Here is a 14,535-nt window from a genome sequence, read left to right as displayed (position 1 = left end):
ATACATTTATTTCGCAAAAGTTTTAATTGTACCTTTTTCCACTTATGTATTTTTTGAAAATTTTATTTATTTCTTATACAAATTAAATGATAGCCTTATAGTTTATTTATTTCTTATAGTTTATTTATTTCTTATACAAATTAAATGATAGCCCTATAGTTGTCTCCTGGCAACCAGCATCTTTAGACCCAGTCCACCACTGCCTCCTCCAGTCAGAGTTCTGTGAACGGACATCTAGCCAGTGGGTGAAATTGTTGCTTGTGGACTGGGGAAATCCCCCCAAGTCCAAATCCTCATGAACTTCACTGAGTGGCCTTGTCATAGTTTCTAAGATTAATAATTAGAAGCGAAGTATGCCATGCATAACTGTTGTAAGATTGGGCTGGTATTACCACTATGGTGCAGGTGGGGGCACTGAAAGAAACTGGCTTGCCTAGATTGAGCCAGTCACAAGTTCTTGTGAGTCAGTCACAAGTTCTTGCAGAGCTGTTCCTCTCAAGAGCAGTTTTTTTCAGGACTCTTTCAGCTCCATCTACCTCACAGGGTGTCTGTTGTGGGGAGGGGAAGGAAAAGGAGATTGTAAGCTGCTCTGAGACGCCTTCAGGTAGTAAAGGGTGGGGTATAAATCCAATCTCCTCCTCCGAGTTTTGTAATAGCGCTAACCCACCTCACAGGATTGCTATGAGGGTGCATAGAGGAGATAGATGTATACCACCCTGAGCTTATATCTTTAGTGTATTTTTTTTTATCATCCTTCCTCCAAGAAGCTCAGGGCAGGGTACATTACTCCATGTTCCTCCATGTATCTTCACATTTCGGCCGGGGCTCCGGGATCTGCACTGGCTGCCAGTAATATTCCGAGTCCAGTACAAGGTGTTGGTCATTACCTTTAAAGCCCTATATGGCCTAGGACCTGCCTACCTTAGGGACCGTCTCTCCCCACACGTTCCCCAGAGAGTACTACGCTCCGGTTCACAAAACCTGCTGGTAGTCCCCGGGCCAAAGGAGGCCCATCTAAAATCCACCAGGGATCGGGCCTTCTCAATAGCGGCACCTTATTGGTGGAACCAGCTGCCGGAGGAGGTGCGGGCCCTGCGGGACCTAGGGCAGTTCCGCAGGGCCTGTAAAACAGCCCTCTTCCGGCAGGCCTATAACACCTAACTGATAATGAGAACATCTCTAGATGGAACAAAAATGCTCTTATAGACCGCTGGTTTTATTTTATCTTGTTTTATTAATTATGGTTTTAATTGTACTTGTAAACGTTTTAAATTGAATTATATGAATTATTATGTTGTAAGCCGCCCTGAGACACTTCGGTGAGAAGGGCGGGATATAAGTCTATTAAATAAATAAATTAATAAATTAAATAAATTCACAACAGTTCTATGAGGTAGATCAGGCAGAGAGAGAATGAATGGCCTGAGGTCACCCAGTGAGGTTTCATGGCAGAGTGGTGATTCAGAACTGGGTCTCTTTGTACTACACTGACTACCACACCTTGTTGGTTAGAATGGAGGTAGGATGAGATCCATCCATACTATAAGAGCAGAGTTCTAGCATTTTTGCCGTTTTATCCTCAGCCTCTTCTCCAAGGAGCTCAGGACAATGTTCAACACTCTCCTCTCAGATTTATTCTCATGCTAACCCCCTCTGAGGTAGGTTGGGTTGTTATCATGTGTGATTGGCCCCTGGTTTCCCAGTGATCTTCATTGCTATGCGGGTGTTCAAATCTTGGTCATTCCATCCTGATCTGATACTCTAGCCATTGCACTCCCTAGATAAACTTCAGAGTTTCATGTTGAAAGTAACAACATTTAAAACGGCCTAACACTGGATTATCTTTATGTAATGTAGAGACATTGAACAAAGTTTGAGTCCAGTGGCACTTTTAAGTCCAACATAGTTTAATTCTGGGAGTAAGCTTTTGTGTGCATGAACACTTCTTCAAATATCTGAAGAAGCATTCATGCACATGAAAATTTATACCCAGAATTAAACTTTGATGGTTGTAAAGGTGTCGCTGAACTCAAACATTGTTCCGTGGTTCAGACCAACAAGACTACCCCCCTGAATCTAATATCGACATTACCCTCGTGTTGTAGATAGAAGGCTGGAGATGATAACCAAGGGGAATTTCTCAAGGCCACTTAACAGTTTTGTGTCTTAAGGGAGATTTCCTGTGCATGAAGCAATTAGAGTTACAACAAGGCCTCCGAACGCCATCGTGGAAGAAAGCCGGGTTTAGTTTCCACGGATATGAATGACATAAAGAGATATACTTGGGTAGCATGGATGATTTTGCAATATGCGGACAAATCTGGGCATTTTGCAGTGTCTCAGGAACATGATCAGGCTGGACTCAACAAGTTCCTTATATCTTCAAAGCCTAAATGTCGCATATATGTGATTTAACAAACTGTTGGATACACCGTCTATCTGTGGTCAGCGGTCTTTATAGCAGCTAGAACCTCCCAGTATATCTGATCGCCAGATGCTGGGAGAAGGCAACGGACTGGCTATTTCTATCCTGCTTGTGAGATTCCTTGCAGAATCTAATTGCTTAGTATTGGAATCAGCTATTTTCAGCTATAATATAATGGACCTGTGATCGGATGCAACGAGGTAATAATTACAACTGCCGGGCTTTGTCATAGAATATATACCATTCAGGCTTTATGCTTTTTCTAACAACAATATCAGAGAAGCAGGGCTTTTTTTTTTGAGCAGGAACACAGTTCGAACTAGCTTGGTATCAGGGGGTATGGCCTAATATGCAAATGAGTTCCTGCTGGGCCTTTTCTACCAATAAAGCCCTGCAGAGAAGTATAAACTATAATGCTTAATGCATTCCCTTAATTCTTATTTATTGTATTGCAGAGTTATACACAGGAAGTATTTAGTAATATAAAATATGTAACCAAGTTGATGCAACAGGTATACAGCCCAGTTGGGCAATCCCGCTAAATACTAATATCTAGATTTTCAAGCCGCTCAGTTGCTGCTGAGGAGAGTTCAAAGAGCTCCATCGCATCTCTTTGGAAAGCACAACATTCATATTTCTGTAGTTGGAAAATAGTTTGGCAGTCTGCACCACAATTGCATTCGGGTCCCAGTATTTAGCCCTGTTTAAACAACAGGCCTGCACAACTGCTAAAGCCTGTTTGTATTTTGTTAGTCATCTTCCATACTTTATGTGGCAAGCCAAATCCTGAGGGCCGCTTGTTGGTGTTTGTTCCCCTAAAATTGCTTGGTATAGCACTGCACATTCATCTGTTTAATTTTTTAAAAAATCTTCCTTCCAGGTTTGCCTGAATCTATTGTGGCAGCTGCATGTTCAAGAAGTGGCCAAAGAGTTCTGCATCTGGATTCGTAAGTTCTTTAATCGATACATGTCATTAATCATTTTGGAGTTTTTAAAAGTATATTTTTCCCCAGCCAGGTTGGCATGGAAGTTGGCTGTCTAACATACAATGGTGTCCTTTCATATCACTGTAAAATGTAATTCTTTTAAAGTAGCAGTGGGGTTTTTTTGTTTGTTTTTTGAGATTGTGAGATGATATGACACAAATAGCATCTTTGAGAAGAGTATCTCCGGGATGATCCTGAATATTAACCCTTTTCCTTGGTTTGTTCACTGCAAAACTAAAACTGGCTTATTTAAATATTTAGGGTTGCCGATCCCCAGTCGGGGTAGGAAGGAAAAATAACACAATTAAATATCCAAATAATGAAATTCATATAATATCATAGAGTTTCAAGTGAAACACATCCAATATTCATACTCTATAACGATATAATAACACACACCATTAATACACATACAGTACTAAACAAAAAACACGATGTATACAAATAACGTTCCCCCAGGTCTTATTTCACAGACCAAAATTCCAGTCCACAATCATATGTTCTGGGTTATCAGAAGGGGGGGGGGGGTTGAATGTCTGCTGGGCACTCTATTATACCCTAGGGAGACTGATCCTCATAGGGTATAATGGGAAATTGCTCTGTGGGTATCTGGGGTCTTTTTTTTTTTTTGAGGTAGAGGCACCAGATTTTCAGCATATCATCTGGTGCCTCCACTCAAACCCCACTCCCATGTTTCAGAAAGATTAGACCAGAGGGTCCAATTCTATGAGCCCCAAAAGAAGGTGCCCCCATCCTCCCATTAGTTTCAAGAGAAGGTATTTAAAAGGTGTGTGGTCCCTTTACATGTGATGGCCGGAACTCCCTTTGGAGTTCATTTGTGCTTGTCGCAACATTGCTGCTGGCTCCACCCCCAAAGCCCCCAGATATTTCCTGAGTTGGACCTGGCAACCCTAAGTATCATAGTGTTTCCTAATAAGATAGTCTGGGAATTGTAGTTCTTTGAAGAAGGGGAGAGTCTCAAAGTGACAGAACAGAGTTCTCTGCATGCACACAAGCTACAGTTCCTAGGGCTCATTGAAAGACCAGTAGAAATTGTCTAAAATTTGCTCGTCTTTATTGTATAGATAAGCTCCTAAATGATTTGCAAAGGTCTCCTACAAGTCATATCATCCCTTTGCGCTTAAATGCAGGCTGCAACAAGGGCTGTCTTGCACCCCTTTGCTTGATTCTCTTTTACTGGGAGCTGTGAATGATCCCACTGGAGGAGGGCTTACAATTATTCAAGTATAGCAGCTTCATAGATTTCTTCAAGGCTGGAAAAACTATTCCGTTGCTCTCTTCTCCCTGGGGCTGGTGGGGTGAGGGCAACAGAATTGGGGAATGGAGTATAAGAAGTGACGGGCTGCAGCTCTTCCCTCCCCCAGCCAGTATGATCCTGAGTGGTCGATGGAGGGGATTAATGTCTGAATGTTATTTGGTAGAGGAACAGCAGCTCAGAAAGAGTCCCCAGTTAAACCTATTGGCCTGCTCTTGAATACCCTCAAAGCAGCTTGTTTTTAATTGTGTGTGTATATTTGTAATACATGGAATAGGAAATGGACCCAGATCATGTTCAGAATTTTAAGATCAAATGATAGGTGTACGTGGGTGATCGGTGACACTGGACCCAATGTTTTCTTTAAGGTTAAAAGCAGCAGATGGGGAGGCTGGGGTGAAGTGTTAGAAGGAAGGTGGTTAACCGCTTTGGGATTTTTGTGTGTGTGTGGAGGATGTAGCATATAAATTCATCAAATTACTTCCCCACCCACTCCCCCACACTATATTGTACTTGCCTGCCCCCAACAGTGGTTAACAGCAATTCTTGGGGGGAGGGATTCCAAATGTGGAAGGCACGAGGGGAAAGGGTTACCCCTCTCCCCTGATAATTTGGCTCACAGTGCAAATTCTGCCCTCCCTCTCCTTATGGGTGCTTTTTAGAAAAAGAATTGGATTTATATCCCGCCCTCCATTCTGAATCTCAGAGCCTCAGAGTGGCTTACAATCTCCTTTCCCTTTCTCCCCCACACCAGATACCCTGTGAGGTAGGTGGGACTGAGAGCTCTCACAGCAGCTGCCCTTTCAAGGACAGCTCTGCAAGAGCTATGGCTGACCCAAGGCCATTCCACAGCAGCTGCAAGTGGAGGAGTCGGGAGTCAAACCCAGTTCTCCCAGATAAGAGTCCGCACACTTAACCACTACACTAAACTAGCTCTCAGTCTGAAAAGTCAAAGAAAACATTGAGAGATCTGATAACAACTCTCTTTTTTAACCTGTTGTTTAGAGCTTAGTCTGTACCAAGGATCACCTTTTAAAATAAAAACTCTCATCTGCTTCAATGCAACTGTCTGTGGGTTACTTTTTATGTGAGTTTGTTAAGGTTTTTAATCCCACAAAACTCTAGCTCGTTTTCATTTAACTCTCTACTGGTCAAAGGAGCATTTAAGATCTGGGGTTAAACCATCAGTGAAATTAGATATATCTGCAGTCCTAAACAGAGCTTGTGAGCCCACTGACTTCAGTGGACCAAGAAGACCTGCATAAGATGGCATTGTAAAAGGTGTCAGATTTTAAATTCTGTACTGACGGTCATGTCTAATGTTGGATTCTGTGCTGCCTTTTGAAGGGAAAAGAGAGAGAAAGGGAACTTGTGCCATACTGGTAAATCTTTCTCTACTAGCATTACACTGATCTCTGCCATTTCATTCCAATTCCCCTCTCTCCTTAACCCCCTTCCCTCCTTCCCTTCCCTCCTTCCTTCCTTCCTTCCCTCCTTCCTTCCTTCCTTCCTTCCTTCCTTCCTTCCTTCCTTCCTTCCTTCCTTCCTTCCTTCCTTCCTTCCTTCCTTCCTTCCTTCCTTCCTTCCTTCCTTCCTTCCTTCCTTTCTTTCTTTCTTTCTTTCTTTCTTTCTTTCTTTCTTTCTTTTCTTTCTTTCTTTCTTTCTTTTCTTTCTTTCTTTCTTTCTTTCTTTCTTTCCCCTCCCCTCCCCTCCCCTCCCCTCCCCTCCCCTTCCCTTCCCTTTCCAATTGTGTTTGTTTCTTTGTATTTTTATGAGTACACCCAGAACTATTTATATGGTTGCCAGAATTGATAATATTCATCCCCCCCCCCCCAGATTTTGGAAATGTACTTTGTTCTTATATTTACCAATATCTGGTATACAAAGAAAGTTATGTATATTTTGGTATTTACTCTTTTAATAAAGTTTGATTGAATTTTTTAAGAAATCTGCTCTTTAACTTACACGGAGGCGTCGAATTTAAATCTCTTCCTTTCGAATAGGAGTTAGCTAGAAAGCATAAGGGGAGGAGGGAACTGGGGAGAAACTGCAAGTCAAATGAAACTTTGAAGTACTTTGCGTGTGCCAGGCCTGCCGGGATTCATTACCCCGGCACTGATCTTATTACTTTTAATCTCCACTACTGTTTTGTGTTTATCATAATATACCGCTTATGTGATGATGGTAGATGGGCTGAAGTGGACCATTATAAACCACTGAGTAGCACCTCTGTTGATTTATAAACACTGTCCAAGCATCCCCCATCAAGAGCAGCTAATCTTATTCAAAATAGTCACTTCCATTGCAGCTTGGCCATAAATTCCTGTAGTCATGTTTTAAAACCAAAGTTAGCTTCTGCCAAATTGTAATTGAAGGGGGCTCCGTTTCTGAGCTCCAGCTATCTGTCTCAATAAAATGCTTTTTAAAAAAACACCCACCAAAAAAAAATAAAAAAAATCCCATGGCTCTTTTTCAGTAGAGCTACATTTACTGTAGATATTAATGAGCTGTTGACGTGTGAAATTTCAAGGATGGATGTTAAGTGATTTAGAAAAGCAATTTGCAATTCAGAGCGTGTGGCTTGGCATTGACTTTAAACTTGGAAGTTGCAAAAGTTGAGAATTAAATGTCGTCCTGCAAGCAATTGTTTATGCATGCAGATTTTTTCCTTCCCTGACCTCCGTTCCCTTTCTCCCCTCCCCACTCTAAATGTTTTCATTTTGGGCATCAGCCCTTAGTTTTTTCCTATAATTTCCAAATACGTTGGTGGGATAAGCCAGCGCGATGGGAAAACAGTATTTTGTTCGAGTCGCCTATTTTTGTACCTGGAAATAAAATCTGGTTGAAGCCATGCTGATTATTTGTTTTAAACTGACGATCAGTCTCCCCCTTCTTTAATTTTATCATTTTAGAATGTATTATTTGTTTCAATAATTTCTAACCCTCTGCATAGGAAGCACTTGAGAGAGCTTAGTAAAAAGGTAGTCCGGTGCAAGCACCAATCGTTTTCAACTCTGGGGTGACATTGCTTTCACAACATTTTCACGGCAGACTTTTTATGGGGTGGTTTGCCATTGCCTTCTCCAGTCATCTACACTTCCCCCCCAGCAAGCTGGGTACTCATTTTACTGACCTCGGAAGGATGGAAGGCTGAGTCAACCTGGAGCCGGCTACCTGAACCAGCTTCCGCTGGATCAAACTCAGGTCATGAGCAGAGGGCTCCGACTGTAGTACTGTAGCTTTACCACCCGCGCCACAGGGCTCTTAGTGAGAGAGCGTAACAGACTGTTAAAACAATTAAAACGCTATACACAGTTCTAGGAAAATGGCAGCATAATATAATTACATATTAAAAAATTGGAACAGATAAGCCTGGTGAACAAATGGATCTTTAAAAATAGCATGCTTGATCCCAACCAGTCTGTGATGAGAGCATTTCATAGTCAAAGCTCCCTGTTTCATATAGTTTTCCTCCCCCTGCCCATATAACTGGGATTTAAGCTTTGGTAACTAGGTAGGTTCATGCAGGACCAGGCAATCTTTCAAATACCCTGATCCCAGATTCTGTAGAACTTTAAAGATCACAAATGGCACTTGAATTGAGGACAGAAATTAATCTGTAACCAATATTATGCTCCTTAGCAGTGGTGAGATAAGTGCTCTGTATTTTAGATCCATAATCTTGCTATTGCATTTTGAACTAGTTAGAGCTAGTCTTCAAATGCAGCCAGCATACAGTACTGTGCAGTAGTCAAATTTAGAGCACAGATAACTGTGGTCAATTCACCTTCTTCAAGGAGAGGCCCAGTTGGCAAATCAACCAAATCTGATGAAGTGTATGTGAAAATGAAAGCTTACACCCAGAATTAAACAGAATTAAATAGAAGACAATCATCTATGAATCATTTATGGCAGGGGTCCCAAACCCTGGGCTATGGACTGGTACCAGTCTGTGGCATGTTAGCAACTGGGCTGTGAGTTGTATAATTATTTCATTATGGCCCTATTCAGACGCACAGTATAATCAGATGTCGCTGCTGTTTCCGTCCGGATTTAAAGTGGCTGATCAGATCTGCCTCCTGGTATTAACTCACAGTAGCCCCCCCCCCCAATCCTTCTCGGAACCAGATTATTTTGTTACCTGCTCTTTTGTGGTGTTTTTTGAGTTCTCTGGTTTCACCTCGTAGTTTTCTCCATCTGGATAGTTCTGTTGTGATATTAACCAACTTCTGGATGTCTGAAGGATGTCCCAGAGCAAAAGAAACCTTAGACATCCGGTTTACGGTTGTCCATTTTTTTTACTACTTAGCAAAATGCACATAACCACATAATGTTTTAACCTATACACATATGCAGAATGCACATAATGCATGCGTGCACACAATGCGCACATGTGCATAATAGTGGAGGGGGGGAAAGAACTGCATGGTGCCGTTGTGGTGGACGGCAGAAGACGGTTTCACCGCGGAGTAATTTGAATTGCAGTATGGCAGTCTGATCAATAATATCTGGAACAAAGAAATTCAGAACAGAACCGGGTCAGTTTAACACGGATTCAACACGCTGTGTGAACAGGGCCTATATATTAAAATATGAGTAGTAACAATAATAAGACGACGACATTGGATTTATATCCTGAGTCTCAGAGAGGCTCACAATCTCCTTTACCTTTCTCCCCCACAACAGAAAACCCAGTGAGGTGGGTAGGGGCTGAGAGAGCTCTCACAGAAGCTGCCTTTCAAGGACAAGCTCTGCAAGAGCTATGACTGACCTAAGGCCATTCCAGCAGGTGCAAGTGGAGGAGTGGGGAATCAAACCCAGTTCTCCCAGATAAGAGCCTGCACACTTAACCACCACACCAAACTAATAGAAATAAAGTGCACAATTGTATCATCCTGAAACCAGCACACCCATCCCCACCCCACCCCCAGTCCCTGGAAAAATTGTCTTCCACAAAACCAGACCCTGGTGCCAAAACATTTGGGGACCGCTGATCTATGGGACCACCTTTCCTGGCATATCCCTTGAAGAAAATTACACTCTAGGGAGAAGAGTCTCCTGGTGATCTGGGGCCTGAGGGATATCCAGCTGTCCTTGACTGGAGCCAGGGGCTTTTTGGCCTTGGTGCTGGCCTAGTGGAAATCTCTTCATAATGACACTCAAGCCTTGCAGGACATTATGCAGTTTCACAGAGCCTGTAAGACAGAGATAATTCCACCAGGCCTATAGTGGAGGACAAAAGACAAAAAACACTCCCAAAAATTCAGCAACAGAATGATCTATAAGTCTAAACATAAAGCAAAAGTAGAATAGAACACCACAGCACACCACAAATCTAGTAAACAAAATCTTCTGAAACAAAACTTCCACAATGTGCAAGGAGTTACAACAACTTGTCTTCCACTGTCGGTTCAGTATATGAAGATATCCAGAATAAAGACTGGTTCCAAAGCAAAACTTCTATAATAGTTTATTCCATCTCCCTCCCTCCTTCCTTCCTTCCCTCCCTCCCTCCCTCCTTCCCTCTCTCTCTGTCTCTCTTTCCCTCCCCCACCCAGTAGTTCAATATCTAACATCTCTGATTGTTCCCTTTTCAAGAGATATTAATATACTTCAAAAAGTGGAATCAGAAATATGGTCAGTAACCAAATAATACAGTAGGTACAGTTCTCTGTGTTCTTCTCTGGTTGAGGACAGCAACAGTTGACACCAAACCTGGCCTCCTTTCTCCTTTATTCTCTATCCTTAATCTCTGTGTCCCTCCAGAGGTAGAATACTAATATTTTGATGCCCAGGGCCGGCTCTCCCACTAAGCAAACTAGGCAGTTGTCTAGGGCACTTGGAGGGTGGGGCCGCCAAATTGGGCTCCCCACCCCCCTCCCGGTACCCCAGGCAAGCACCTAGTTTGTCTGCCTCCCTTGTCCCCCACCACTACCGTTGCCCGCCACCACCGCCCGCCCCTGCATTTCCTTTGCCTCCCCCTGCGGCTCCGCACACACCCCCTCCCCGCCGCGCCTCCTCCTTCTCTCCCTCCCTTTCCCACTCTGTGCCAATTTCAACGCCAGAACTGGCTCTAGTGCAGCATTCCGGCTCTCTAAAGCCCACCCTCCCCGGCCGAACACTCAAAACGCAGCTAAAACCACGGGGCCGGGGCGCACTCACCATCCCTCAGGAAGAGCATCCTGAAAGGGCACCCTCGCTGCCACTGACTCCTCTCCCATCCAGGAAGTGGGGAGGGGAGGAGTCAGTGGCAGCAGGGGTCGTCATTTCAGGACGCTCTTCCTGAGGGACAGTGGGTGCACGCTGCATTTCGAGTGTTCGGTTGGGAAGGGGGGGCTTTGGAGAACCGGAACGCGGTGCTAGAGCCGGTTCCGGCATTGAAATTGGCACGAAGTGGGAAAGGGTCCGAAGGGAGAGGAGGAGGAGGCATGGCGGGGAGGGAGGCACAGGGGGACGTGGAGCCACAGCGGGGGTGTGCTTGGGGGGCATCAGGCAGTTAGTCTGCCTAGGGCACCATGGGGCGTCGGGCCTCCCCTGTTAATGCCATCTTGAATAGTTTGATTACTGTTCTTTGAATCCTTTAATCTGTTTTATGATTATTTATTGGAATAATGTATTTATTGAATGGTATGAATAGCCCTGAGCCCCATTGGGGAGGGTGGTCTAGAAATCAAATAAATAAATATATTTTGTGAGAAATTGATTAAATGTAATTAAAGACTTCTTGAACTCACAATTGAAAACGGTACCACTAGTTATTTGAAGGAAATAACTTTTTTTTTTACTATTGTCTTTCATTCTGCATTAGCGTAACACACCAGAACCAAGGAACTCCCCCCTCCCTGCACACAAACTAGGAACTCACAAGGACTTGCGGGGGACATCTTATTTCCCCTTTCCCCATGATTTCCTCTTTCCCTTTCCTGAAAAGCCCCTTTTTCTGCTTCCTTCTCTCCTTCCCACCCAACCTTCTAGAACCCCCTATCTTTATCTGCCCTTTGTCTTCAGCTCTCCTCCCCAGCAGCCTCTACCTAGTAAAACTGTAACCCAGTTGTGTGGCACCTCCCGCTAGGCCTACTTGCAAGGTTTCTTAAAGCTACAGGTGCTCCTTCTATTATTTGGGGGGGGGGGCGGTTGACACATTTTTTAAAGATCTCATTTTTTTTCTGTAAACGTGAGTGTTTTTGAAGTTTGTAGAAATATCTGTATTGCCCATTTACAGGTCCAGTCATCAGATTAAACTATTCTCAGATTTGGCCGATTTCACTACTTTTCTCACAGTGGGGACTCAAAGTGGCATTATTTTCCTGCCTTCCACTTTTCTCACAACAATCCTGATTAGGCTGAAAGTGTGTGACTTGCCCAAGGTCACCTGGCAAACTTTCATGGCGGGGCAGGGGATTCAGACCTGGTTTCCCAGATTGTGGTCTCACTATCTAAGTGCTGCTCCAGGCTGACTCTAATGTATGCCATTGATTTAAAACTGGCTTCCTCCAATTAATTAAATCTGTTGTTGATTGAACTATTAATTAAAGCTCACAGCACGACAAAGAAGCTTGGCATAAATTCTCACAATGCAGATTATTGTTGCTAACCTCTGGAACTAGGGGGCATATATTTTTTAAAATAAAGGAGCAACGTGATTTTTAAAACAAAAAAAAATGGAACAGCGTTGTTATCCTTGCAGAAATCTGGTTTGCAGCTACATTATGGGCAACGTCCACAGTGCAGGGAGACAGCCAGTGGTTAGACTGGGGATTCAGTTCCATACTCAGCCCTGAAAATCACTAGGTGACCCATGGAAAGTCACTGTCTCTCAGCGTAACCTCACAGATTATTGTGGGGATTCTTTTGACAGAAGTGTGGGGCACAGAGACCATGAATGTTGCACTCAGGTCCTTTGGAGGAAGGGCGGATAAAAATATAATAAATACCATCCTTAATGTTCTTGAATCCAAAGTGTTCCCCAGACTATGCACCATTGTTGAACTGGGCTGACCACACAATACTTCTCCTTAAATCCCTACATTGATTTCCTTTCCATTCTAGTTTTCAGCACAAACCACTGCCTTTGGTGACCTTGCTCCCCTTCTCTTTCACCTGTCCTCTGTCATATCTTGATATCTTTGCCGTTCAGGAGCTTCTTATTCTCATACAACCTTGCTCCTCATGCTCATGACAGGAACTATCTCTCAGAACTCCTACTCGCATTCCACCTCTCTCTCTGTTTCTTCAAAAACCTCAAAATCCACTTTTTCCATGAATCCTTGGCACAACCCATTTGTCCCCGTTCCCTTCCAAAACTAAGGCTAGTTCTTCTCCCTACGTATCCTTGCTTCTCTCTCCTCCTTTTGTCTTCTCTGCTGTGACAGAAAGACCGTAAATTCCTTCGGGCAGGGAGCTTGATGTCCTGTATTCTGTGGGGTTTATAAGTGACGCTAAATACATAAAACTGCTCCAGCCATCAGCCACAATCTCTAATCTCCCAGCTCCCCAAATGGTTAGAGTTTTCCTGTGGAGCGTCAGTGCTCCTTCTAAGCTGTGGAGCAGGGATGTCAAACTCATTTGTTGTGAGGGCCAGATTTGACATAAATGAGACCTTGTTGAGCTGGTCCGTGTGTATCATAAAATGTAATGCTAAGTAGTAGAGATATAAATGTTATAAAGCACACAGACAAACACAATTAAAGGAGGTTTTTTTTCTTAAAACATTAGCACACTTGCAATATTTTGTTTATCAGTCTCTAATAACTGATACCTCTTGCTCTGAGTTATTGCATCAAAACCTGGAGACAATGTCTGTGCTGTAGCAATCTTGAGTATGCTGTTCAGGTGTTGTTCAGGTGTGCATCTGTCAGTTGCAAACCTGCATTTGATATATTGACATTCGTTACAGAAATCTGGGTCTAAGACCCAGAGGAAAACATGAAATGACTGGGTATTGTGAGCTTTTGTACATAAATTGCTTCATGTACTGGTCAAGAACATGTGAAAGCACCATGACACAGACTGGGGGCTATGTGCTTGTCTACAAAACTATAGTCTTCCTCAGAAAAATAACGACAACTGCTATGTGGCAGTGCAAGACGTTCTCTTCTATTTCAGTTCCCTGCCAAAGTCTTGCAAGAGTTTAAACATGTTTGTATTTTAAGTTAAAAATAATATATGTAATTGTGTTTGTCTGTGTCCTTTATAAAGTTTATATCTCCACTATCTCTCATTTTATGGCACACATGCCCCAGCCCCATAAAGTCCCAGATCTGGCCCTCCTGAGTTCGACACCCCTGCTCTAATACATGCTTCTGTAGGAGATGTGAAAAGTTTAGGATGAGATACAGAAGTCAGTATATTTCCGAGTTCTTAAAATTGATGTGTCAGGGGCTTCACTAGCAAAAGACAGCTGTTCTGATGATGGGAGACTTCCCCCCTCCCCCTTCCTGGAGAGATCAAATAGAAGACAGACACGTGCAAGCCATTCTCTGGAGAAATCAGGAAGCATCAGCAGCTTCTACTCGGACATCAGCAGCTTTGATTCATTTTTCCGGGACCATTATAGCATTGAGAGAGGCAGCTTTCCTAATTGACATTCACCAAAGAACTGATCTCCCTTGCCCCGGAACGGTCTTAAGGGCCTCCTTGTATTTCATTAGTGTCCTCTTGTTTGAATGAAATAGTTGTCGTACGTTTTGATGTGGAAAAGTCATTTGTGCAAATGCTTCCCCAAGTGTCATTGAAGGAGCCATGGAATCTCTACCTAGCCAATCCATAGGGCCAGCGGTAGGTGTCTGATTGCCTGGTCCAGTTCACAAAACATCTGGGGTCTTTGGGGGTGGAGCCAGGAGCAAGGC

At 43.3% G+C, this 14,535-nt stretch overlaps 1 protein-coding gene across 1 annotated transcript in view; it reads left to right on the top strand.

Annotated features, from left to right (window-relative positions):
• CHM (CHM Rab escort protein) overlaps window positions 1-14,535 on the top strand; it is a 111,970-nt gene that overhangs the window by 18,632 nt on the left and 78,803 nt on the right. Inside the window, exon 2 of the mRNA XM_060249939.1 lies at window positions 3,306-3,372. Within this exon, the coding sequence (XP_060105922.1) occupies window positions 3,306-3,372 (67 nt within the window). The remainder of the gene's footprint in view (window positions 1-3,305; window positions 3,373-14,535) is intronic.

This window comes from Heteronotia binoei, chromosome 11 (genome assembly GCF_032191835.1).
Source record: "Heteronotia binoei isolate CCM8104 ecotype False Entrance Well chromosome 11, APGP_CSIRO_Hbin_v1, whole genome shotgun sequence".
NCBI classification, from domain to species: domain Eukaryota; kingdom Metazoa; phylum Chordata; class Lepidosauria; order Squamata; family Gekkonidae; genus Heteronotia; species Heteronotia binoei.
The sequence above is the reverse complement of the archived record's forward strand: the minus strand, read 5'-3'. Positions and strand labels throughout refer to the sequence as shown.